General features: G+C 35.2%; 2 protein-coding genes and 2 pseudogenes across 3 annotated transcripts; 2 read left to right on the forward strand and 2 right to left on the reverse strand.

Moving 5' to 3' along the window:
* The first annotated feature begins 1,565 nt into the window (after positions 1-1,565).
* LOC143636516 (uncharacterized) lies at positions 1,566-6,876 on the forward strand. Its single transcript, XM_077104091.1, has 6 exons — positions 1,566-2,110; positions 2,637-2,745; positions 3,015-3,135; positions 3,637-4,275; positions 4,999-6,304; positions 6,413-6,876. The coding sequence occupies exons 1-6, from the start codon at positions 1,915-1,917 to the stop codon at positions 6,874-6,876; spliced, it is 2,835 nt and encodes a 944-aa protein (XP_076960206.1). The 5' UTR covers positions 1,566-1,914.
* Positions 6,877-7,827: 951 nt separating this feature from the next.
* Positions 7,828-9,264, reverse strand: LOC143636517 (UDP-glucosyltransferase 29 pseudogene; annotated as a pseudogene).
* Positions 9,265-11,128: 1,864 nt separating this feature from the next.
* On the reverse strand, positions 11,129-17,645 carry LOC143636537 (putative pre-mRNA-splicing factor ATP-dependent RNA helicase DEAH4; annotated as a pseudogene). The gene is made up of 16 exons (XR_013154258.1): positions 17,436-17,645; positions 16,476-16,568; positions 16,280-16,384; positions 15,586-15,803; positions 15,003-15,055; positions 14,770-14,886; positions 14,503-14,594; positions 14,321-14,407; positions 13,405-13,618; positions 13,230-13,322; positions 12,643-12,766; positions 12,386-12,536; positions 12,185-12,254; positions 11,741-11,899; positions 11,435-11,610; positions 11,129-11,347 (listed from the first exon to the last, which is right to left on the reverse strand). The product of XR_013154258.1 is annotated as a putative pre-mRNA-splicing factor ATP-dependent RNA helicase DEAH4 (transcript).
* A 4,148-nt stretch (positions 17,646-21,793) lies between these two features.
* On the forward strand, positions 21,794-24,969 carry LOC143636554 (ultraviolet-B receptor UVR8-like). Its single transcript, XM_077104120.1, has 5 exons — positions 21,794-22,058; positions 22,158-22,507; positions 22,997-23,386; positions 24,066-24,453; positions 24,681-24,969. Exons 1-5 carry the CDS (start codon positions 21,840-21,842, stop codon positions 24,957-24,959), a joined length of 1,626 nt encoding a protein of 541 aa, XP_076960235.1. The 5' UTR covers positions 21,794-21,839; the 3' UTR covers positions 24,960-24,969.
* The last annotated feature ends 1,234 nt before the right edge of the window (positions 24,970-26,203 follow it).

The raw sequence follows: 26,203 nt of genomic DNA on the forward strand, positions 1-26,203 counted from the left end.
CGAGTGTCACAACAACCCAGTCACGTTCCACATAGCCTCTCAACAACCCTCATTTTCTGTCAGGTAGTATAACTCGTGTATGCAAAAGAACACAAATGTCTATATCATTAAACTCGCACGTCTATACATGTTGTAACGCCATTACTTCCTGCTCTTCAATATGCTAAATTATTATACATATTTAATAGATTGAATGATGTTTTTGGTGATTTATATCAAAGCTAAGACATTTAAAAATTAAAATATCTAGAAGCAAATTTTCCTTAATCTTCATCAACATTTATTTAAATCGCAATCTATCATAATGTTGAAAAGTTTTACTCAATGTAGACACGTGAGAGTACCCGGGGCACATCTCTCAATACTCAAATTTTCTAGATATCTCAACCAATGACTCAGAGACAACTCAAAACCTAAATGACCCAATTACCTGGTGGTATTCAACATAAACAAAACTATCCAAGAGCCACAACAACCCAATCACATTCCACATAGCCTCTCAACAGCCCTCGTTCTCCATCAGGTAGTACAACTCGAAAAAGCAAACCGTATTATGAAGCTAACCTTGTGGTGGCACAACGACAATGTTACCGAGCTTACCATGCCCCAAGTAGAGGGGCACAAACTGGTTTAAAACTTGAAACCGGTTCGGTTTGGTCAACAAAAGTCAAAGTCAGTTTATGATTGGTTTTGGTTTGGGTTGAAACCGATTTCTTGACCAAGTTACAATCGGTTTCGGTTAGGTCTTTAACCGGGTTTCGCTCGGTTTTGGCAGGCTTCGGTTCAATTAACCAGTTTGAAATTGGGTTTGGTGGAGAAAATTACAAACAGGTTCCTAACCTTCGGTTCCAAACCAGTTTTTACATAATCGGTTTAAAAACCGATTCAGTTTTGTATAATACAAAGAAAAGGTATAATAATACATTAATACCTATAGAATAAAAGATAACAAGACAAAATTGATGAACATTAATACATACATATAGACTTACTAAACTTTATGATATATGATCAGATTCCATTAAAGAATTGTCTCGTTACATTACAGTAGTTGGATGATCAACACCTGCTCTCTTACTCCTGTCCTGTTATCTTCTTCTTCCTCTAATTCGCAATTTCTTTCACATCAATTCAATTCAATTGGGTTTCTTTAGGGTTCTTGATTTCATCCCACCGACAATTAGCCTCCATGATCCACCAATTCCCACCAGATCCGGCTAATTCATCCCATTTCTGACCTGGGCTTGTGTTCAATTTCTCATTTTGGCGAGTTTTCAGTTATGCCCACCAAGTGTTCGACGAAATGCCTTTGCTTTATTTACCGGTAATTGAGTAAGTTAATGGTTGTTTACTTGTGACTGTGTGGTTGAAGAGGTGTTTTAAGCTGTGATCCTTGGAATTTGAGTTCAATTTGGGCGTTTGTCAGCTGTAATTGGGATTGGGTGTTTTAGTTTTGACGAATTAGGGTTTGTGAGCTGAATTGTACTGGAAATTGAAGTGGTTTTTGATCCAGTTTTGGGGGATTTGTGCTTAAAGGCATTGTGATTGAAGCTGCAATTGGGTTGTTAGTAGTTTCTTGTTTTGGTGATTATTCGGTTTGGCCCGCCAAGTGTTCGACGAAATGACCTTCGCTTTGGTACGGGTAATTCTGTAAGTTAGCGGTTCTTTACTCGCGGGTGTGTGCTCAAAGAGGAGTTTTAAGTTAAAATTCTCCGAATTTGGATTCATTTTGGGGTTCTGGTTATGAGCTCAATTGTACGGGAAATTGAAGTGCTTTCGACCGAATTTGGGGCGATTCGTGCTTAAAGGCATCGCGATTGAAGCGACGGTTGGAATTCCTAAGGCGGGTAAATGTGTTTGATGACAATATTGGGTTCGGTTTGAGTGGTTACCGGAATTTTTGCGGGTGACAGAATGCCGCCGTCACCGGCGATTAGATGTTCTCCGGGGAGGGAACCGAGAGGCGATAATCACAAACGAGGGCGCAGTCTTGAGAGTGGAATACCATTAAAACAAAGAGACGATGATCTTGCTTTATTCAATGAGGTGCAAAGCAGGGAAAGAGATAATTTCTTGCTTGATGCCAATGATGATTTTGAAGACATTTTCAGTAATCTTTACTTGCTTTTTTTTGTTTTAAGAAATTTGGTTTTCTTAAGTTCTAAGCAGTTAATGCGGAAAAATATCGGATACCAGTCGAGGACTGATATTTGAGATATCGGTTATCGCGGTGGGATATCGGTAATTTTAATATCATGCATAATTTATATATATATAGCACTTTTAACACTATTAACACTAACAATTCAGTATACGCTTCCTACTATTAACAAGTTATCCTTTTCCAACTTGCAAAACACTTGTAGCAAGCGGGAACTGATTAAGACTCAAAACACTAACATTAAACACTCAAAGTTGAAAATTAAGACTTGAAACACTGATATCGGTGAAATATCGGTCAATATCGCCAATATTATCGGTACCGATATTCTGATCGATATTTTGACCGATGTTTCACACGTGGACCAACCGAGATACCACCGATATTGACTGCATAGCTTAAGTTACATATAGAAAAATAGAAAGTAGTAATAATTAAGTGATTAATTTCTAATTTTGTTTTTGCGTTTTTGCAGCAAGTAAGTTGAGACATTTTTCAGGGCACAAGCTTGGGATAAACATTCCGGCTCGAGGAGAAAGCAGTGATCTTCTTCATGCAGAAGAAGAGAAGAACGATTATGAATGGTTGGTAGTTATTTGATCTTAGTTCTATATTTTAAAGAACGATTTTTTTGAAAATATTTTACAATTATCTAGCAAGTTTTGGTTTTCAACAACTGACATAAATGAACCAGATTTATAGTCAAGTGGTCTGTAAAGTTTTTTTTTAATATCATCACAAAAACAAACTCAAACTATGGAATTATTGTTTCTTTTTCTTTTTTGTTTAATTCCATGATGGGTGTTTTCTTAGTTAGTTTGTGTCTGATACTTTTTTCCCCATATAATTAAAGGTTATTAACTCCTCCCGATACGCCTTTGTTTCCATCATTGGATGATGAAGCGCCGCAAGTTAATGTTGCCCAAAGAGGTAGAGCTAAGACTCAACCGATTTCAATTTCAAGATCATCAACTGTAAGTTATATTATGCATGTCAATATTTGCTTTGAATCTTAAATATATAATTATATTTGTAGAAAGAATAATCTTTCTTGGGAAAATGAAAAAAAACACTTTATATAATTATCCGTTTGAGATAAAACACAACCCAAACCGGCCCGTCTTAAGTAAATGGGTTAAAATGAACACCTATTTTCTATATTTGCATCTCTACTTTTTTGTGTCCGGTCTGTTCGTATTATGAATAATTGACGTGCTAATTATAATTACAAAAACAGTATTCTTACAATGGTAGTAATCTAAGTTTTTGAACAAAAATGATTTAGGTGGTTGTAGTTGTAGACACTAAAAATAATCTTTCAACACGTTTCAAGTAAATTGGTCAAGCCGCCTCTACCTTTTTAATATATACGCTTCCATTATTGTCCACAATCTTTCTTTCTTGATCTTTTACCAACTATAATTTTTTGCAATACAACATCACGTACTAATAATTTGTGAATTCTATTACTTTAGATGGAAAAGAGCCAAAGAAGCAGTAGAGGCAGCGCAAGCCCGAACCGTGTGAGCATATCTCCTCGGTCTAATAACAGTCCGTTTGAGTCCAGAGGTGCACGGGCCATGTCAGCACCTACTGCTAGTCCACCTACCATCTCGAGATCATCTCCGCCATCTCGAAAACCCGTAACACCCATTCCACGGGTTTCCACTCCGAGTCCACGAAGATTAAGTACGGAATCTAATAACAGTACCCCGGGCTCAAAAGGCAGTAGAGGAAATTCACCTTCACCAAAAGTCAAAGCATGGCAGTCAACCATTCCCGGTTTTCCCTCCGAGGCCCCACCAAATCTCAGGACCTCATTGGCGGATCGACCCGCTTCGTATGTACGCGGGTCTTCACCGGCTTCTAGAAATAGCAGACAATCGATGTCCCCCACGGCTTCTAGAAGCATCAGCTCGTCTGATGACGTGGAATCTTTTTCGTCTGTTGTTGTCAGTGGTGGGACACAAAGGTTAAATTCAAGAAGAGTTGGTGGCTTACAATATAATAATAGTAAGAAGAAGCCACTTCAGCAATTTTCAAAAAAACTGAGCAGCACGGTTTCTTCTAGTTCAGCTCCCAAGAGATCTTTCGACCTTGCCCTCAGACAAATGGTATTTTTACTTTTTAAAATTGTTATAAAATAATTGTCCATCTTTTATTAATCTAACAAAGTTTAGAACTTTAATGTATCAACACTTGGTTGAGGACTTTTTCATGCAAAATGAGAAAAGTATGTTAACTTTAATCCTAAATATTTTCTAGGGCTGTAAATGAGCCGAGCTAGGTTGGGCTCGGGCTTTAGCTCGAAGTTAAATGAGCCGGCGTTAACAAGCAGAAAAGTCGATCTTGAGCTCAGCTCATAGAAAACTCAAGCCAGCTTGTGGCTCGTTAACTTTTATGAGACATTAATATATACAAAACAAAAAAAAATTAATTTTCTAACATACACATAATGAAAAATGTATAAACTAGAGAAATTAAAATATTATATGTATTAATTGGTTTTTTTTTCCCCAGTTGTTTTAACGGTTGAGAGGCTGATTCAAAATATGATATATATTATCTTTATCTTTGTTTCTTTCAGTATTTTTTATATGTTATTATAATTATTTTGTTATTATCATATATATCAACATTTGGAATTTAATTTAAACGAACCAAATGAGTGAGACGAGCCGAGCTGAACCTGGCTCAGACTCATGCACAAATCAAGCCAGCTCAGTTCGGCTCATTTACCAACGAGATTTTTCCAAGCGAGCCATGAGCTTAACAACCCTAAGATTTTCATATCATTTTAAATTCTTTTTGTTCTTATTTCTTGTTTTTTTTTGTAGGATCATAGAAAAGGTCCTCAAAATATGTTTAGACCGCTACTTTCTAGTGTTCCGAGTTCAACTTTTCATGTTGAGATATCAAGTTCCGCTCACAATACCAGAAATTCTTCGGTTACTACTAGTAGTAATACAAGTTCTGGCGTAGGGTTACACGAGCCCAAAATGGGCCCGAATGATGTAATTAGTGGGCCCGTAAAACTTCAGGAGCCTGATGTCAGTGATGAAGTGTTTGTGATGGAGAAAGATGATGATGGTTTGAATGAATCTCGTGATCCAACAACTTTGACTGGCGGTTTGACTATTGATGGTCAATCGGGCTTGTTAATCTGCTCGAAATGCGGATGCTCGTTTCCTCCAAATGGGTTAGAAAATGACACTACTCTTTGTGGAGAATGCTTAGAGTCGTATTTGCCTCTGACCACTGTTGACACGGTAACTGAATCAGCTACAACAGTTGACCCTCAAGTGGCTGTAGTTGAAGTCAAACCTCAGTCTAGTCAGCATGATGATTTAGTCAAAGACGGTCAAGGTACATACGGAGAACCAATCTGGAACTTTTTATCGCAGAATTCCCTTTCTCAATCACGGTCAGAAGAATGTGAGACGAAGCAAGCCAACCATGAAACGGTTGACTTTTCAAAGTCAAAGGCTGAGTCTTTAGAAGCAGCCGGAATTTCATTGCTGCTTAAAAGGTCAAATAGCACAAAGGGTACGGTTGTCCGAAACATGACATTTTCAGCAAGCAGCATCTCATACGATGATTTTTCGTATGTTAGAGACAGTACTAATAATAGCATGAGAAGCATATCGGTTTCATCTTCCGCCGACTTTTCTGGTGTCAACCGACAACCCGGTACCCGTTTACAACGTCAATCAAGCAGCACAAAATCCGAAATCGAAACTTACAAATTTGACCTTAATAGCGCAAAGCATAAGCGCAGCATATCAACTTTCTCCGGTAACGGAGAAAATGACACTTTTACCCCTGAAAACAACAAAGGGAATGACTTTGAAACGGGCCCGACTCAAACCCATGTTGATTGTGGGGAATCTTTGTTAACCGAGTCTTCCAAAATTGAAGAAGCTTCTGAACTTCAAGAAATAGAAGGATCTGGATGTGATGATACTATTGGTTTAGAGACTTGTACTTTGGAAGATTGTACTGATGTTGATAAAGTACAACCGGATGCGGTTTCTGGAGAATTTGATCAGACGGGTCGGGTTTCTCCCGGTTTAAAACGTGACGGGTCATTAAGTTCTGCAAGCAGCATTGATGATACTGCTGATCATACAGCCAACATTTTCGGTACGTATTTCATGAATGATAATAATTTTATATATTCTCATGAATAATAATAATAATAATAATAATAATAATAATAATAATAATAATAATAAGTTTGTTTTGTTGCAGAAGAGTCAATGGTTTTGGTCAAACAAAAAGGAAGAAGTTTGACTTTAGAAGAAGCAACAGACACAATACTCTTTTGCAGCTCAATAGTTCATACGTTGGCACATAATGCTGCAACGATCGCCATCGAGAAGGAAACAGAAACCGAAACTGAAGCCCGTGTGGATCCCGTGGATGACATCGGTTCTTGGCCGCTCATTCCTGCCACCCGGAAATCTGATATCGGGAAACCCGAGTTCGTAACTCAAAGTCAAACCATAACCAAACGAGCATCAAAATCTCAATGCTCTCGACAGAAAAAAGAGGCTGAAACTCAAACCGGCCCAACAAAAGCCCAAAACACCACGGAAACACAAGGTCAAACGGGCCAACAGAAGGCCCGTATTGTCGGGGTTCGGGACTCCAGTAACGGAGAGAGTAAGAAACCTCCAATGCTGGAATCTAAATGCAATTGCACAATAATGTGAAGATCGCTGTAATGACTTGTACCGTGTGCATGGAAAGCTGTATATTGGTGAATTGTAAAGGTTGGGTAGGTTGACCGTTGACCGATATTCGTATTAGTATTGTCGTATAAACAAGAAGCCCGTTGTTGATTTGTTATTCGTGTTGTATATTCGGAATGTGCTTGTTCATTTCTCGGGCTATTTTTTGTAATTTTATTCAGATGAAAAGTATTAATAATATTTCTGTTCTTTTATGGTTAATTACTTATTATGCATATACTATAGAGGTTGGTACTTATATACAAAGTGAATATTGCGTGTGAAGTGTATATTTCGCTACCGCAGATTTTGTTCAAGTGTAAAATCCTGACAACTTGGATGCATAGTTATAAGTGGTTAAAACTTAAAACGCGCTGTTGTAACTAATTAGACGCAAGGTTGTACCTGGCCCACTTAGATGCGCCGTTGTAGCTAGCTTAGATGTACCATTAGAATCAATAGCGCATTCTCATTTAACTTATAACAAATTTAAGCACATGAGATTTTGCAAACTAAAATCAGAAAAGTGGACAGAAAAGGAGTGCCAATTTGGCATTGACTTTAAAAGTCAAAGTAACAAGTTTGACTCTAAAAGTCAACTGTTTTACAAGTTGACTGTTTCTGTACTCAAAATAAATAAATAAATATGAAACATGAACTCAAAGTTTTCAATAACAGTTATATATTAATTTGATATCGGCTACACAAAAAGAGGGTAGCCTTTCCCCTTGCACATCTTATAACATAAAAATGAAAATAAAAACAAAAACACCAGAATTTGAGTTTGTTTTAATGAAAATAACAATAAAAACATTTTCAAAAACAAACCCGAGTTACGGTTGCTAATGGATACTCAGAAGAAGCAGTATTCTAATTAAACTCGCTCTTCAGTACCTTAAACATAAAGGGAGAGATTAATGATGCCATCTTAAACTAAACTTCAGTTTCCACTGCAAAATACGAGTCAAGAGCAAGCGTCTCGCTTTTAGTCTTCAGAAGCCCCTTCGGGCTATCATTATCACAACCGCTTAGGCACAGTTTCAACAGCTCATCCACCACCGCACCAATCTCCTCCTCACCTTTTTCCATCAAACCAACACTCATTTTCTTGGCTTTTTCTCTAACAACTTGTCCTAACTCACTCACCACAACACGCTGCACAACCGCAGCCACTTTCTCACGCATTAACTGCCCGTTTCCATCTCTAATCACCTCCTTCCCAACCCCAACTTCCACCACCAACCGAGCGTTGACTGGCTGGTCAAGATGCATGGGCATTGCTATTATTGGAACACCAAGTTTCATTGCTTCCATTACTGAACTCCATCCGCAATGACTCACAAATTCACCTATATTTTTGTGCTTTAATATTTTAGTTTGCGGGGCCCACCCGTCAACCAATAAGTCTCTATCTTTCACTCTTTCAAGAAATCCTAATGGCAAATGTTCTAAAAGATCAACCTTTTTTTCACTTTTTGGAAACCTCAACACCCAAATGAAGTTCACATTACTCATTTCCAAACCATATGCAATTTCTTCCAAATCCACACTCGAAAGAAAATACTCGCTCCCGAAAGAAACAAACACAGTGGACCCAGTTTCTTTTGTGTCAAGTCACTTCATCACATTGTTTTGTTCCCCATCTTTATTATTATCATAACATGGGTCCGCCACAAGTGGACCCACCGGTACAACTTTTTTACCGGTCAGCATAGAAAGATAATCAGCATACTTACCTTCAACCTGTTTAACAGACTTAACAAGCACAATACTTGACGACTTCCCGACACCTTCCATCACACGATCCTTATCTTTCTGTCCATTCGCCGAGCTCTCAAGAATCTCATGCACATGCTTATACTCATACGTCCGAAATTAAATCTCGCGAAACGGGAACGCAATGCCTTTAGAGTAGTTTAAGTAAAGATGGAACATTGTAGCAGCCATGGTAGCACTAGTGGTGACAAACACAACAGATGGGATCCCAAGCGCAGCAGCCGACACCGGGGCCCACGACTGGATCATATCGTATATTAGCAACTCAGGTTTAAGGGTTTTCAAGATTCTTGAAAACCTTGGGCTTGACATGTCAAAAGCTTGTTTAAGAGTAGGCATGAGATGAAGTGGTAAACCATTTGTGGTGTGAAGGTGTGGTGGTAAGTCGGGTAGTGTCGGGAGGTGTAGTTCGATGAAACTAATCGAATCGCACTCGGTTTTGTTGATGGAGTTGAGGTTAGCAGGAGTGGAACATAAGTAGATGTTGAAGAGGTTTGTTTTGTTTAGTTTTTTGGCAAGTTCTAGGAAAGGTGATACGTGGCCATGGCCTAGCCATGGGAACATCAAGACAGTTTGTTTTCGGTTCATCGACATGTCGAAAATCGAATATGTTATGGTTTGTGTTTTTGAGGTTGTTTGTAGAAGATGTTGTGTGTGTGTGTATAGAGGTGAAGATGGTAGTGTATTTGCATCATTGCATGCATGATTCACTAGAGATTTTCAGTTGTTTTATTATTTTTGGATTATATTTGGTTATTTCTATATAATATATACGTATTGAAAAATAATAACTAATTATGGTTTTGGGTAATAACTGCCATAACTATATATTTGATTTAGTTATGAGCAATATGATCAATTGTTTCTAATTATTATTGCATATGATTTTGGGTATTAATGAAATATATTTAGTGTTACCAAAATTATTTTGTATTCTAATTATTACATGCGCAAATAATGGTCCTATTTTAAGCGTTTTATTGTATTGATTTTGGGATGTGATTGGCCGTTATAAGTTTCATTTTTTAACTCAAGGCATTAAAGAAAACTAATTTTTGTATTAAATTTGAAAAATAATATGGGAAAAGTATTCATATATATATATTTTTGGTAACAATATTTGTTACCATGTAACTAGCTTTTGAATCCGTGAATGCACGGAATTTTCAAATGAAAAAAATAAATGAAGTTCATTATTTTAAATACAAACACAAAATTAAAGATAAAAACGAAATAAAATATATAATACAAACTCACGACATATTCTTTTTTTTTATGTTACCTATTAAATATAATAATAATAATAATAATAATAATAAATATCAATGAATAATAATTAATATGATATTTAACAATAATAACTAATAAATAAATGATAATTTATTAAATACCGTTATAAATAACTTATTTAAGTTTTATCTATGCAATTTCTTTTTAAGTTAACGCAAGATTATTTATGTATTATTTTAATTTTGTTTAATAATTTTAGAAAATACATTGGTCATTTACTCATTTAGTTGATAATTTTAAAAAATCCAACTGCTAGTTTATTTTATAACTTTCCAACGACGATTTTCAAAAAATAATATATTTTTTAAATAAAAATATAGGAGAAAGTTAACGTACAAATTAAATTAATGTGCTAAACGTGAGAATCAAGGAGAGTAATTATATATACAAGTAGAGTAATTATGTAATTACATCATAGAGTAATTACGTAATTACTCTATGATGTAATTACATAATTACTCGTATATATAATTACTCTACTTGATTCTCACATTTAGCACGTTAATTTCATTTGTATTTGATCCAAACCCTAAAAATATAAATGTGATGATGTGGAAATAAAAAGGTTGTATGTGAAAAGAATAAACTTGGCAACGTTGAGGGTAAAATGTGCATGTAAAAAGAATATGTGAAAAGCAGACGTAACATGATAGCTAGGCTAGCATTTTGATAAAGTGCGCCTGTTAGGTTGCGGACAATCTTATGAAATTCAATTCGATAAAACAAATTTCTTAGAAAATTATGACACTCATACTTCGATTATCCCAAAAAGTACATTTGACTTTAAAAGTCAAAAGTAATATGTTTGACTTTAAAAGTCAAATGGAAGATAAATCTTTTGTTAAATGATGTCGTAATCGAGCATGTTCTTCAGTCAATACTAAAACATCATTTTCTCTTCCCAAAAGATTTCCACAATCACCAAAGTGTATAATTTGTAAATTGCAAACCAAGCGGAACACTAAACATGATGTTAAATAGATCACCGTCCCATACGTCCACAAGAAAGTTAAAGTTACTAAAATGTCCCTAGATCACCACTTTGGCTCGTGTTGCATGTATATCATGCGGTTAACCATTAGCGTGCTAACTAAATGATCAAAAATTCAAAAAATTTAGTATAACGAGTTAACGACAATGTTGGTTAAATACAGGCTACATGTGTAAAAACTCTGTTACAAATTGAATGTTTCTGTACTGCATTTTGGGGTTATAAAATGAATGTACCAAAAGTTTCCATTTATTTGCCTGCTTTACGAGCAAGAAATCGGTCACGGGCTGCTTGTATTCTACTGCTGGAGTCATCTGTGGCACCGCATTGTTAACCTCTTTTATGGGAATATTCAGGTTCTCTTGTGTGTTCTCTGTGGGCTGGTAGGCTCCACCACTGATTCAATGATAACAATAGAATCATTAAATGTGCATATACATGTCTACATATATATATTGACATTATATATATAGAGTTATGTACCTGAGTTTGTTCACATTTATTTTGTCAAGCTTTTGCAATATTGGGGTAACCCATTGCATTTCTACTTCACAAACATTACGCATAAACGGGCGTGAAGTGGAAATAAGTTCATGATATACAACATAATTTGGAAGCATTCCTTCGTCATCTGTTCGCAATACAGAAGACGGATGCACCTGCAAAACCAAAAGATTAAAAAAAAATAATAATCACAACCTGTTTTCTTTTCTTTTTGCTTTTGTTTTGCGCCTAAACTGAAGTTGGATGCTAATATCAGGAAAAACTATAAAATCCATTAATTATTACCTGAACAAGCTGAGACTTGAAGCCAAGAGTTCGATAACCATTGTGGCGAATCATCCGCTCAGCCAGCTGGCTTGCATATCCGACACATAGACTTCCTTAAACTCTTATAATCATGTTCTCTATCTCTCCGTCTTTCCTTTCTCTTTACATCCAAGCTCCCTGATGCATATACACACAAAGATTAACTACATATAGATCCATCCAAAATTTCAAAATTTCTGGCACGTATTTCTAAATATTGGGTATCATATATTTTTTTCGAAACATTAAGGAACATCATATTCATCTTCTGTTATAGTAGCCGTTCAAAAATAAAAAGTCTTCTGTAAAAGTAAATGAGTGAAAAATGTTATTATTGTGAATCATCTTGGTGCATGATGTCTGCTAACGTTTATTTGACACCTGATAATATTAAAACATGAGTAAATATTTTCTGTTATTAACCTTTTGCAATCTTCTGCATTATTTGAGACAACTGTTTACGGACATCTTTGGCGAATAGCATCCCCCGTATCTGAATATACAAAATTTCAACAAAGCATACCGTTGAAATCCAAACTTTTGAACAAGAATAGCATACGACACGACACATCAGTTCCCTTTATTAATTCTTAGTTAAAATAAATAAATAAATAAAAAGAGTACCTGTAAGTTGTTATCTTTGCACCAGTCAATACTATAGTCAGTTTGGTCCCAGAGCTCATAGATTTGAAGTAACTGAATGTGATCACCCAATCCCAAACCGTCTGGAAGCTCCGAGGGAGGAGGCTTCCTCTTTTTGTCTGTGCTGCTTTTACTGCAAATCATAAAATAATACATAAACAAGTAGAACACCTTGATGATGCTATTATAATGTATATCTAAAAGTTTAAGGTAAACAAGTAACATGCTTAGAATAATACCTTCGTCCATGAAGCAGTGTGCCTTCAACCGATAGCATAGCAGCTACAGTCAAAGCTTGGGTCAAACAATCATTTTCATTTGCCTCGATTAAAGTCCTTGCAAGTGAAGGTTCCAAAGGAAGCTCTATCACAACAACATTAAACAGATCAGTACTGAAAACAATTCATGGTAGATAATCCACTCGTTAAATTTTAGCTTTCAAGTGTGACTGTATTCTAGAGTGTCAGAATGAACGGGTTGGTTAACGAATCAAAACAGGTTTATCAGATTCATTTATAGCAATTCCGTTCAATAACAACAGATGATGAAAATGCGTGAAAAGTCAAAAATCCAACTGACGATGTGTCAGCATGTTACAGGTTTAAATTGTTGTATGTTCGAAATATTCAATGCACCTTTCATCATCCAGCAAATTTTTTCTTTTTGTCAGAAATCAGAATTGGTATAAACTAACCAAATACATGACGACAAACGGTGGCATATAAATTTATTTAACTAAAAGAAATACGGAGGCGTCCAAATACTTTATCCCTTTAACTTAGCATGATCATACAATTAGCCTTCAGTTAGAATAAAAACGCAATACCTGCCATAGTTTTTCCTATTCTCGTGATGGCACCATTTTCATCTATGGCATCAATCAAAAACAGTTGCTTAAGAGCATCTTGTAAAGACTCAACTTCAGCAAAAGTCATGAAAGATCATCCTATGAGCTGGTGGAAAAACTGAACATACATTAAAAGCTTAAATAAAGAACTTACATGAAGGTGGATCAAGAAAATCAAATTTAAGAATATCAATATCAGGAAGGTCGAGTGATTTTAAATAAAGAACACTTCCAGCTAGAGAAGAGCGTTGTATTTCAGGCACAGTAGCATCCAGCAAATCGTCATGGTAAACAGCCAATGGGTATAAACGATAGCACTTCCCGGGTCTCGTTCTCCCAGCTCGCCTGCTCGTTGGTTGGCTTGCACCCTTCCATTAAATAATTAAACAAATTTAGATAATACTCGATTTACAAGAAAATCAACTGTTACAAACCAACAACAAGATGAAGAATTTGTTGAAAGGACCTTATATACTTTCGCTAAAAACCATACATAAGTCCTTATTTTTAACAAATATTCCTTTTTGCATGATCAAGTCCCTAAACTTTATATAAAGGGTGAATTTTTAAAGGTTTAGACTTAACCAATTAACCATGCAATAAAGTTCAGGGACTTGTGTGTTAAATCAGCAAAAGTCCATAGGATTTTTCCTACACTTTCCTAAACGTGTGATTGTCAATTAAAAATGAGATTTTTCAGGAAAGTAAGAAAATTTAAATCATGATAACATGCAAGAAAAAGAAATGTGTGTGACTGTTTAGACTTTAGATATTGTAGAAACCTGAGAAAACCAAAAACATTATGTTTGTTATATTCATCATGATCAAAACATGAGCTATATAGACATAAAAAGTTAAAAACCATTCCCAACTGCAATCTAATTTGTACTCTATACTAATCAAAGTTCGTCTAGAATAATGATTGAATCATAAATAAACATAACTAATTTCATCTAAACTTATCTTGAAATTAAATACTTAATTCATGATCATCTATAACTTTTTATTATAACTTTAAAAAAATTGTGAAAATTAAGTTAAACAGTCAAACCTATACAATTAGTTATTACCTGCTAATCTGAACAACATCGAGGGAATACATTCCGCTTGATGGATTATATTGCCGTTGCTTCACATAGCCAGAGTCGATGACATACCTATGAATGATAGAGCAACATTTTAAATCTAAACCATGTTTTTAATATGTTGTTGACACAATAACAAACTCCCTTGCAAGTATGAAGTCACTTACACAACACCATCAACAGTCAAAGAGGTTTCAGCAATATTTGTAGCCACAATAAAACGCCTACAATTTGGAGGCGGAGGACTAAATACTCGCACCTGCAGAAATCAAGCAAGACTCAACATCAGTTATAGCAAGAATGGTTGTACAAGAAATGTGGAAAAGATTAGCTAAATATGAAAATAAGTAGCACGTCACCAACATAAGAATAAATAATCAGAATCAGAGAAAGAAAAAAAAAATAAGTGAATAAAGAGGGACGTTATCACATGCCTGCATTTCAGGTGGCAAAGACCCATGAAGTGGGAGGACCAATGCATCCATACAAGATCCTACCTCAAGGCTTTGAATCTTTTCCTCCAATTTGGATACCAATTTCTCTATGTCATCCTAAAGAAAATCTTATCACTTTCCAATAGATTATATAAATAGCAGAGAACAGCGTGTAAGAAAAAAAAGACTATTAGAGCAAAAGCAGGTGTTTTAAGACATGAAATATGAATTACCTGTCCGGTCATAAATATCAAAATGTCCCCTTCGGGTTCATTAACATGTATATCTGTTAGCAAATTAGCATTTCAGCATATAACATTAGAGATTACCAGCATAAGAGTTTACCAGTATAAGAGTCCCAAAAGTAGCAATTAGCAAATTAGCATTTCAGCATATAACATAAGAGATTATTAATAAAAAAAAGCAACAGAAAAATGATGCAATTTGAAGGGATTTTTGGGATAGCTTATTTAAACAACTTACAAGTATGGTTACATTTCATTCGAAGAGCAAAACTGTAATTTTGAATCCACAAAGAATAATCAGTTGGAACAAACACTCTCAAACTGCTTATTGAAAACAACCTATTTTACAATTTACCTAAAAATATGCAGATATCATTCACACTTTCTTCATTCATACACTCAAAAGTGCTTATCTGCTTTTAAAAACACAATATGCAGCTAAATTGTTTTAACAAGCAGACCCAAAGACCCCTAACAAGTTATCTACTGAATATGAAATTGCAAGTGAGCACAAAATAAATCAAACAGCCATGGTGATCAGGATGAATGATAAAAATATATGTATGCTTACCAATAGCTTTTCTCAAAGAAGACTCGATATAACTTTTCGGTTGCTCTGCACTATAAGATATTTCTACAGGAAACAGTTTCCCAGGAACATTTAGAATCGGGCAATCAGAGAAAAACTTTGACACCTTTTCACCATCAAGAGTAGCTGAAGTGATCAACACTTTCAAATTGGAGGCACGGAGTCTAATCAACCGCTTCATCAACCCCATCAATATATCCCTAAAACAAATATTATCATGTATTAAATCCATGCATAAGCTCTTGAACTTTACTTTTGCATTATGAAGCCCCTAAACTTAATAAAACTCATATACTGAACAAAAAAGTCCTCTATATAAAGTTTAGAGACTTCATCATGCAAAAGAAAGACTTATTTTTTTGTAGATTGGGGACTTAATCATGCTAAAAAAACCTTAGCTAATCATGCAAAAAAGGAGATATTTGCGAATAATCTGATGACTTCTTTTTTGACCTTGTAATTGTTAGAATTTTATGGTGTAAGATTTCATGGGCATTTACTCTACATATAATTAATATAATAAAGCTATTACCAAGATAATAATTGATAATGAACTAGTATGACAGCATTATCATAATGTAAAAAAAACAAACATAAAGTTTCATGAACACTAGTGCATTATCTGTATATAGTTCAGTCCTAGTTACAGGATATATTATATTGTTTGAGATCTTACGTGTTTAGACTCCTTTCATGAGCTTCATCCAATATTATCACCGAATACTGTTTGAGCTCAGGATCAGAAAGACTTTCCCGAAGAAGTACTCCATCAGTAAGGTACCTAATTTTATAAACCATAATCAACAAATCAATTCACTATATAGGCATCAAATAATAAATATACAGAAAGAATTAGGTAAGTCAGTTATTACTTAATGCAAGTCCTCTCTGAAGTCCGGTCCTCAAATCTTATGGCATAACCAACTTCTTCTCCCAATCAAACATCAAGCTCCTGTGCAACCCTCCTATAGATTAAAAAAAAAAGAACATAAGAACTGTATAACAATAATCACATTAGGGATGTAAACGAGCCAAGCCGTTCACGGCCTACTCAAGATTGGCTAAAAAAAAACTCGCATCGAGCCTTGAAATAAGCTTGTTTAATAAACAAGCCCGGGCTCAAGCTTCAATAATCTAGCTCGGGCCGGCTTGTGAGCCTAAACAAGCCTATCATTTATAAAAACTTTATTTAATATATACTAATTTAATAGCTATTATTCCACAACATAAATATAGCTAAATAATATATACTCGCGAGCCGGATTCGAGTATATATTTAGCTTTTTTATGTATAATAATATATAAAATAATTAATATTATACATATATTGTAAAATAATTATTTAATAGAAAACAAGCTGAGCTTGAGCCTGAAAAATAACTCACGAGCCAAATTCGAGCTTTAGAAATAGAGCTGGAAATGAGTAGAGCTCGAGCCTAATCAAGCACAGGCTCGGCTCGGCTCATTTACACCTCAAAATCACATTCACCCACGGCACTGTAATTGGTGTGGTGACAATAATAGCAATAATAAGTTTGTTTAATAAATGATCCTGGGTTGTAGCTTCACTAATCGAGCTCTAGCCAATTATCTGTATAACTTTTAATTAATATATACTTATTTTGTAGTTATTTTTTATATATAATTATAATTATAAAAATATAAAATAACTCACGAGCCGAATTCAATCTTTAGAAATAGAGCTCAAGCTGTCTACATGTTAAATGATCCGAGCTTGAGCCTAGTCAAGCACAGGCTTTGTAATTGGCGTGGTGACAATAATAGCAATAATAATACTAATAAATAATAGTTAATAATAATAATAATAATACCTAGAGACAGAAACGGCGGCGACACGGCGGGGCTGAGTGATGGCGATGGCGCCGGAGTTAGTGTAGCCACTTCGGTGTAGAATTTGAGAGAGTTGAGTGCTTTTGCCTGAACCGGTCTCTCCGATCACCACCACCACCGGATTCTGATCCACCGTGTCCAGTATCTTCTCTTCGAATTGCAGAATTGGAAGCTGCTGCTTCGCCATTCAATTTCAAATCTACAGGTTCGAACTGATGAGCAAAAGCTAGGGTTTCGATTTGTAAAACCTCCCTGTTTGTTTTGCTTCAAGCGGTAGAAACAGAGTAAACAAACACCAGAGTGTAAACGACCCGAGCCGAGCCCGCGGTCTACCATCGTGATAAGTTCGAGCTCGACTTTATTAATTATTAATTAATTTATATATGTTTTTAAGAATTTTGAGGAAAAGAGTCTAAGCACGGTCAAGCTCGTGTAGTACCACAAACGAGCAAAGCACACCTCAAGCTCGTTTGTACGGTGTGAGATTAATACATACAAGTACAAAATAGGTCAGGTCCACTAGCTTTGATGACATTCGTAACAGCCTGAGTAAATTGTTGCTAGAATATTGTCTACTTTAGGGATGAGATCGGTATCAGTATTAAAGGCAAAATTCGAAAAATACAGATACCAAACCGTATAGGTATCGTAAATTCAAAAGTTGATAATGAATCAAGAGTGGTAATTATCGTACATAATATGCAGTCTTATTATCTATAGGGTGTAGTTTGTTACTCTTTTGATTTGTCCTATATTCTCTATACAACCAACTATATATACATACTAACATAACTTTTACTATACAAAAAAACAACTTGTTTTGTTTAGATTGATAGATTAGTAGGGGGGTAAAAGATGAATTGGCCACGTTACAAGTTATTACAATGTAATACATTTTGTAGCAACAACATAATATAGCCGTTGAAGACAATACGTATAGCATATATATGGCAATGAGATGAGTATTTTTATTAGGTAAATTGGAAATGAATAATTTTACTTAGTTTTCATGTATTGGTCGATAATAATTTCACCTTTAAAAATAACTAGCAGCGTTAACTATTTTTTTCTCAATTGACCCCCATTGAAAACATTTAGCAACGTTAAATTGTTGAGATTATTATTTAACAATAGGGCATAATTAAAATTATTTAAAATCAATTTTTCTTAAATAAAATTCAATGACTTTACAAAACAAGTTTGATTAATAAGATAATCATAATAGTTAATAAAAAAAATAAAAAACATATATAAAGATAAACATAAAATCAACGTATAATAAGCCACCTTATAAGAGAGAGAAGGAAATTAAATTCAAAGTTCTAACTTAAAGATAATCAGATAATATACATGGACACATGCATATCTCTCTAACAAAAAACAAAACACTCATTATAAGTTAAAAGAACTATAAAAAACTATAAAAATATCTCTATTATACACAAGATAATTGTAAGAGAGAATTGCGTATATCATCCTTCTGGTTTAATCAAATATGCGGTTTTAATCCAATAGTTTTAAATTTATGATTTTCGTTTAATAGTTTTGTTTTCACTTGTAATTAAACTCAGCCAACTAACCTCGTTAACTCTGTTTGTTAGACTATCCACTATCACAACCAACCCAACCTAACCATTTATTAAAAAACTAATTTTCCTCTCTTTCACCTATACAACCCAATCCAGTATTTTACTCACTATCACAACCCAAGTTAAACCAGTATTTTATTAAATAAAAATGCTTCATTTTTTATAAAATTTATATCAAAATGTTCAACATTTTTTTATTAATAAAACCGTGTCGTTGCATTTTTTTTTAAGTTACAAGTTGTACTTTTTATGAAAAAACCAAGTTATATAAAAGTTTGGCTGCAAACTTAGGTTGCTGGAACAACCTAGGTTGCAACCGGTTATGGACAAAAAGGAATTTCTATTTTTTTAATTAAAATGTTTTTTTGACTTTTTGTGTCACCTTGCAATCGGTTGTGATAAATGATCACTATAGTGAATGGTCTTAGACCCTTCCACATGCCTCTCACGTGATGGGCAATTTTGTCCTTTTTATCCCCAAACAACCCCGGCCCTAATTCCCAAATCTCATTTAAGCTTCATCGTTTTTTCCTTCGTCTTCCACAAACCATACATGAACAAACGAGGATTACGATTCATCTCTGGTGGCTTCAATCATAACACATTTGGTAGATAAATGTGCCAAACGATTACACAACCAATTAAGGACAAAATTGTCCCTTACGTGAGGACACACTGATAGATTTAAGAACACAGTTAACGAGGTTAGTTAGATAAGATTTAATTGCAACTAAAAACAAAGCTATTGAGCTAAAACCATAAATTTGATCAAACCACAAAGACATAAAGCGCTATTCTCTATAATTATCATTATGTTTATACTATTTCAATTATGCACAAGAAGATGATTATGTAACCCATTTATTATTATTAAATCAAACTTATTAATATTTGTCACTACCCATCCATCCGTTCATTGATCCACAATCCACAACAGAAGCTCCTTATTTATCTATATCTTCCACCACCATTATTATTATTATTATTAGAGTAAACAGCGTTTTTCGTCCATGTGGTTTGTCTAAATATGCGGTTGTAGGCCAATAGTTTCAAATTTGTGATTTTCGTTTCTGTGGTTTTATTTTACTTGCAATTAAACCCGACCCCACTAACTCTGTTAAGTCTGATCGTTAAACTCATCAGCGTGTCCTTCACGTGAGGGGCAGTTTTATCAATTTTCTCCCCAAATAAACTCCCTGTCCTAATTCGCAAGCCCCCTCACGCGAGGGGCTGGGGTGCATTTTAGGAAAAAATGACAAAACTACCCTCACGTGAAGGACACGTTGATGGGTTTAATGACCAGAATTAACAGGATTAGTGAATTCGGGTTTAATTGCAAGTGAAATGAAACTACAAGAATGAAAATCATAAATTTAAAACTATTGAACTAAAACCGCATATTCAAACAAACCAGGTATATAAAAAACGCAGTTTAGATTATTATTATTATTATTAATATCATCAACAACAAACAAACATCCCTATTTATTATATCTTCTCTTCTCTTCTCTTCTCTTCTCTATCTTATTCTTCTTATATTAACATTCTTCTTCCAATTCCAATTTAACAACAGCAACTGTTTCCTAACCTTTACTTATTCATCCATCCATCCATCCATCCACACAAACCCATCATCAACTTCATCAATCCAATCGGTTAAAAATCATATTTTTCTTGGTGGGTTCTTTTCAAACTCATGATCATCTATCAATTTTCACCGATCATGCACTTTTTTTGGTTTTCTTGATCATCTTTGATCATAAATGTGCAATCTTGATCAACCCCAATTCAGATTTAAACTCACCCATTTTTTTTAAGCGGTGGATTATACTTGTTGACTGTAAATTATGTAGTTTTTTTTATTTTTTTTATTTTTTTTTATTTTTATTTGTTTGATCTGTGATGATCATAAGTTTTGATCTTTATGCAACATAATTGAAAATTCCAGTAACTGATGTTAGTTTTATGGATTATTTGATGATCAAGATCATATTTTGGTTGATCATGCTTTTGTTTACAGAATCTTGAATGTTGTGGTGTGATTTCTTGATTTTGCCTGTTTTGCCCAGAATCTGACTGTTTTTATTCATCTGATTTCTTGAATCGATTTTTTTTTCTTTTTTAGTATTATTTCCTTTATGGGTTTTTGCTTGTTTCTTGCTTATAATAAAAAAGTTTGTGCTTTTTTTAACTAAATTTGTGGAATAATATACTCTGATGAATGTGAATGTTTTCCCTTGAATTATTTGATCAATTTTTAGTAAAAGTTCTAAACTTTACTGTAACAGATGTATCTTTAAATGAATTTAATTGTTTCTGATGATGTTTTTCTTGCTTTTTGTAGTGTTCTTGACATGAGGGTTACTATTTAAGCAATATTTAAGGTATCGCGTTTTGCTCTTACTAACGAGGTGTTTGGATTGCGTTTTTGCAGCAAAATTTTTATACTTTTTTTCAAAAATGCGCATCCAAATACCCTCTGCATTGTACGAATTAACGCTTTGAGTTAAGTGCATAATGTGTTAGACTGAAAAAGATTGAAGATTTGTAATGTGTTTGATTATTGATACATCCTTATATGATTACTAGCAGTTAAATGTTTTTGTATCGTTTGCGAAAACGCTCATCCGGTTTGATTTACGCACACCTTTAATTTGACTGTACAAATTTTTAGACCGAAAAGAGCAAAAAACGATATTGTGTTTAGTTTTTAACATATCATTATGATGTTCTAGCAGTTAAAAAAAAACCTTCTCATCTTGATTAATTTGGGCACTGCAGAACTGAGCAGTGCCCATGGACGCCTCAACGAGTGACCCACCGAGTATTCAGTACCACAACATTCCCGATCAACCGATCATGACAATCCCCATTACTCCATCGCTTGACCGAGAAACCCGACACTGTTTTGGAGATGAAACACCAGGAGAATTCCCATTATCTGCAAACCCTTCAATTGTTCTCCATGTTCTCACCAGTTGCAGTCTTGACCCGCAAGATCTCGCTAAACTAGAGGCAAGTTTACATTTTTAAACATTTAAACGGTATAAAGATTCAAACCCAACATTTAGAATTGACGGTGCTTCTAATGTATTTGTGATTTTTTTTTTGCAGGCTACATGTTCTTTCTTTAGGAAACCTGCCCATTTTGCCGCTGATCACGAGCTCTGTTTATCGGAGCTTGCAGCTCTTGATATGTGCCAAAAAAGAGTAGTCTTTAAACCGATGAGTTTAGAAGAACGAGTAGAAATGAAAGTAAGATGTGGTGGATCTTGGAAACTGGTTTTAAGATTCTTGTTGGCTGGAGAAATATGTACTAGAAGGGAAAAGTCTCAGGCTATAGCCGGGCCGGGTCATAGTATTGCCGTGACTTCAAACGGGTCCGTTTATTTTTTCGGGTCAAATACCTCGGCTCAGTTGGGTCATGGCACCACCGAAGGGGAGATGAAGCCTCGCTTAATCAGGTTTATATTCTTGATTTATGATTTTTTTTTACTAGAGGTAATAAAATGGGTGGATTGGTTTGTTTGGGTATCGGGTCAAACCTTGATGAGTATTTTTACATGTCGAAATGTAATCATTCGGGTGAGAAAAGAGTACTTTTTGATATAGGTGCACAAATCGGGTTCTAGGCCCACACCGATTCGAAGAGTACTTTTTAATATAGGTGCACAAATTGGATTCTGGGCCCACACCGGTTCGAAGAGTACATTTTAATATAGGTGCACAAATCGGGTTCTGGGCCCACACTGGTTCAGGTCAAAATGAGTAGTTTTTTCAATAAAAGTGAAAATAAACAGATGGGTTCGGCCATTCGGGCCCCAAATAATTTTTTTGTTAACAAGTTCCAAATATGAGAACAGAAGTAACCCAACTTGGCTCGTTTTTAAGGCAAACGGGACCTTTAGTTTTTTTATGATTTCCATATTAACTCGTTCTTTTGTATGGTGCAGTTCTTTGGCAGGCATACGCATTATAAACGCATCAGCAGGAGCTGGCCGAACAATGCTAGTAAGTGACGCTGGGCAAGTTTACGCCTTTTTTGGTGACTCCGAATATGGATTTCATGGAAATAAACAAGTCAACACTCCTCAACTAGTGGAGTCTTTAAAAGGCATATTTGTTGTGCAAGCTGCAATCGGAAACTTTTTTACAGCTGTGTTATCAAGAGAAGGAAAGGTGTACACATTTTGTTGGGGAAACGAGAATAAACTCGGTCACCAAACGGAACTAACTGACGTTGAACCGCGCCCGTTGTTGGGCCCACTTGAAAACATACCCGTGGTTCAAATCGCTGCCGGATATTGTTATCTTCATGCTTTGGCTTGTCAACCTAGTGGCATGTGAGTTTCAACTTTCAAGGAACTTTGTTTTGATAAAAGCTGGGTGGATCGGCCCGTTTTAGAAACGGTTCCAATGGGTTGGGTTAAAATAAATACTTTTATTACAAGTTTAAAATAGACAGGAGGGTCAAACCGTATTGGTTCATAGTGAGTAGTTGTAGACTTTTAGTACATTTTGAAACAAGTCAACCGAGTCAAACAGGGTAGTGTCATGTGAGTTTCAAGAAACATTTGGGGCGGCCCGGTTTTTTAATGGGTAAAAATGGGCATCTTTTAGTACCTTTTGAAACAAGACAGGGGAGTCAAAACCGATTCGGGACACATTTGGTAATCCAAATTTTTACTAGAGATGAAAACTGGGCGGTGTCTTTCTATAGATATTAAAATTTGCGTAATTTGATCATGTTAAGTTGGCAGCCAAGTCAGGGCCGTCTCCAAGAATTGTGAAAAAAAATGTCGGGCCGAAGGTGAAAAAACAATTTGGGCCTTAAATTAGTTGCGTAATTGGTTTAAACATTAAAAATACATATTTTTTAAACTAATTTAAAAAATATTAAACATTCGGTGTCGGGCCAGGGTCGGTCGACCCCCCGGCCCTGCCTCATAGCTGGCCTTGCAGCTAAGGTGCTGTAAATTTGACCATGTTGACTTTCCTCCCTAATGTGGCATATTATCATAGGTCGGTGTACTCGGTTGGATGTGGATTAGGAGGAAAATTAGGACACGGTACCAAAACCGACGAAAAACAGCCAAGATTGATAGAACAGTTTCAAACATTGAACCTGCAGCCGATGGTGATTGCAGCCGGTGCGTGGCATGCAGCTGTGGTTGGGACCGATGGCAGGGTGTGCACATGGGGTTGGGGCCGGCACGGTTGTTTAGGCACCGGGAATGAAGACTGTGAGTTGGTACCAAAAGTGGTTGAATCTTTGAGTAATGTTAAAGCTAAATATGTCGCCGCAGGGGATTATACCACTTTTGTTGTTTCTGATGATGGTGATGTTTATTCGTTCGGATGTGGAGAATCATCGAGTCTTGGACATGATAACGCGGATGACGATGATCAGGTTTGGTTTTCACATGTTTTACAAATTTTGAATTTTTATTAGGATGATATTATTCGGTATATATACCGTCTAAGTCACTTATAATATTATATTTTTTTAGATTTATTTTTTAAACAATGTAATATTGATAGTCTTTTATCTAAATGCATATACGCGTGCTTACAATATGTGTGCAAATTTTTATATATTTAAAAAAACATCACTAATGTGATGCTTTTACGTATCAGGGAAATCAGCATACCAATATCTTGTTCCCAAAGTTAGTGACATCGTTAAATCAAGTTAATGAAAAGGTGGTGCATGTCAGCGCTACAAACTCCGTCCACTGGAATGCACACACATTTGCTCTTACAGAAACCGGGAAGTTATATGCGTTTGGGTCGGGTGACAAAGGTCAACTTGGAGTGAAACTTGCTGATAACCAAACCGAGAGGCCTGCGCCAGAGCGGGTGGAACTTGATCTCGGCTTGCAGAATAATAATCCTGTGATGAATGATGGTCACTAGTATCTGAAGTTGATGAATATGATGATACAATGAAGTTATTTGCTTTTTTTTTTTTGGTGTGTGGCTGCTTCCTTCCATGTATGTTTATTTGTGTACATAGCCAAAAAAAAAAAAGGAGGATTTGTGAAGAATGTTAGGGTAGAAGTTGAAGTCTTTCAGTTGTTTTTACTTTTTAATTGAGTAAATATTTCAGTTGCATTTGTGAATTATGGTTTATTTGGTAAAAGTAAGTTAATTCCCTAAAGTTTCCTGCTTTTATTATGTATTATAATTGTCTTTCTCAATAAAATTGTATCCTGGTAAAACTTGAAATCTTGGACCGTGGTGGTCCTTTTAGACGCTAAACATGTTCAATCTAGATACAGCAGGTATTAATCAATTAGATAAATATCCAATCTTCAAGATCTGTTTGTCTGCTTTAGTTTTAAGGATATAGGATTTGTTTTTGGGAGATGGTCGTTCCCGTTTCCACATAGTGCCTTCTGCTGTTGGCTGCCAGGGTTTTTTTAACGTATTTATTACAATTTTCGAAAATTTTTTGGTATTGTCGTGGGTTTTGTTCACGTGTCCATCACACCTGGCTCTTTGGTTTTATGTTTTATCCTGCACTGCATGTTGTGTTACTCCTGTTCAATCGCTTCATGTTTTCTTTGCTGGTTTCTACTTTCAGGTATTATATTTTCTTTGCTGGCTTCTTCCATTTCTGTGATTCGTTTATCATTGTAGATGATGATTTCATTCTAATTTTTTTGTGGTTTGAATTAGGTATAAGTTTAGGGCTATTTTGAGGCCTGCATATTTGGTTTACAGCTAACCATTTGTGTTCCTATTGTTGTTAATTTATTTTTTTGTTATTCGAAATTTGACTTCAGTTTTTCATTGATGTTTCAATTGCATTATGTTGTTGGATGGTTGATTGATGTTTGAATTGCTTATGTGATTGGTTATATTTGCAAATCATTTGTAGTTGGAATTAAATGCATTAGTTGAAGATACAAGATATAAGTCTTTTTCACTGATTGAATATGAACTGGGTGTAGTTGAGCAGAGCCTGAGTTCGTCTGGGCTCAAGATCGGCTCGTGAATAATTTTCAATCTTGGGCTCGAGTCGTTTATAGTTTTGATTGGATATATTTCCGCAACTTTTTTGGTTCCGGTGGATGGGATATATTTACGCAGCTTTTTGGTTCCGGTACCGAAAAAGTTCGGTTTGGTGATAGTTTGGTTGTTCCGAACCGGGCTTT

This window comes from Bidens hawaiensis, unplaced genomic scaffold (genome assembly GCF_021521415.1).
Source record: "Bidens hawaiensis isolate Kalapana, Puna unplaced genomic scaffold, B.hawaiensis_p1.1 tig00007984_1, whole genome shotgun sequence".
Taxonomy (NCBI): Eukaryota; Viridiplantae; Streptophyta; class Magnoliopsida; order Asterales; family Asteraceae; genus Bidens; species Bidens hawaiensis.

Coding starts and splice junctions, on each gene's coding strand:
- LOC143636516 (XM_077104091.1), top strand. CDS start 1,915: ATGCCGCCGTCACCGGCGATTAGATGTTCTCCGGGGAGGGAACCGAGA. Junction 3,136..3,636: donor CAATTTCAAGATCATCAACT/GTAAGTTATATT, acceptor CTATTACTTTAG/ATGGAAAAGAGCCAAAGAAG. Junction 4,276..4,998: donor ACCTTGCCCTCAGACAAATG/GTATTTTTACTT, acceptor TTTTTTTTGTAG/GATCATAGAAAAGGTCCTCA.
- LOC143636554 (XM_077104120.1), top strand. CDS start 21,840: ATGGACGCCTCAACGAGTGACCCACCGAGTATTCAGTACCACAACATT. Junction 23,387..24,065: donor GCTTGTCAACCTAGTGGCAT/GTGAGTTTCAAC, acceptor ATATTATCATAG/GTCGGTGTACTCGGTTGGAT. Junction 24,454..24,680: donor ACGCGGATGACGATGATCAG/GTTTGGTTTTCA, acceptor TTTACGTATCAG/GGAAATCAGCATACCAATAT.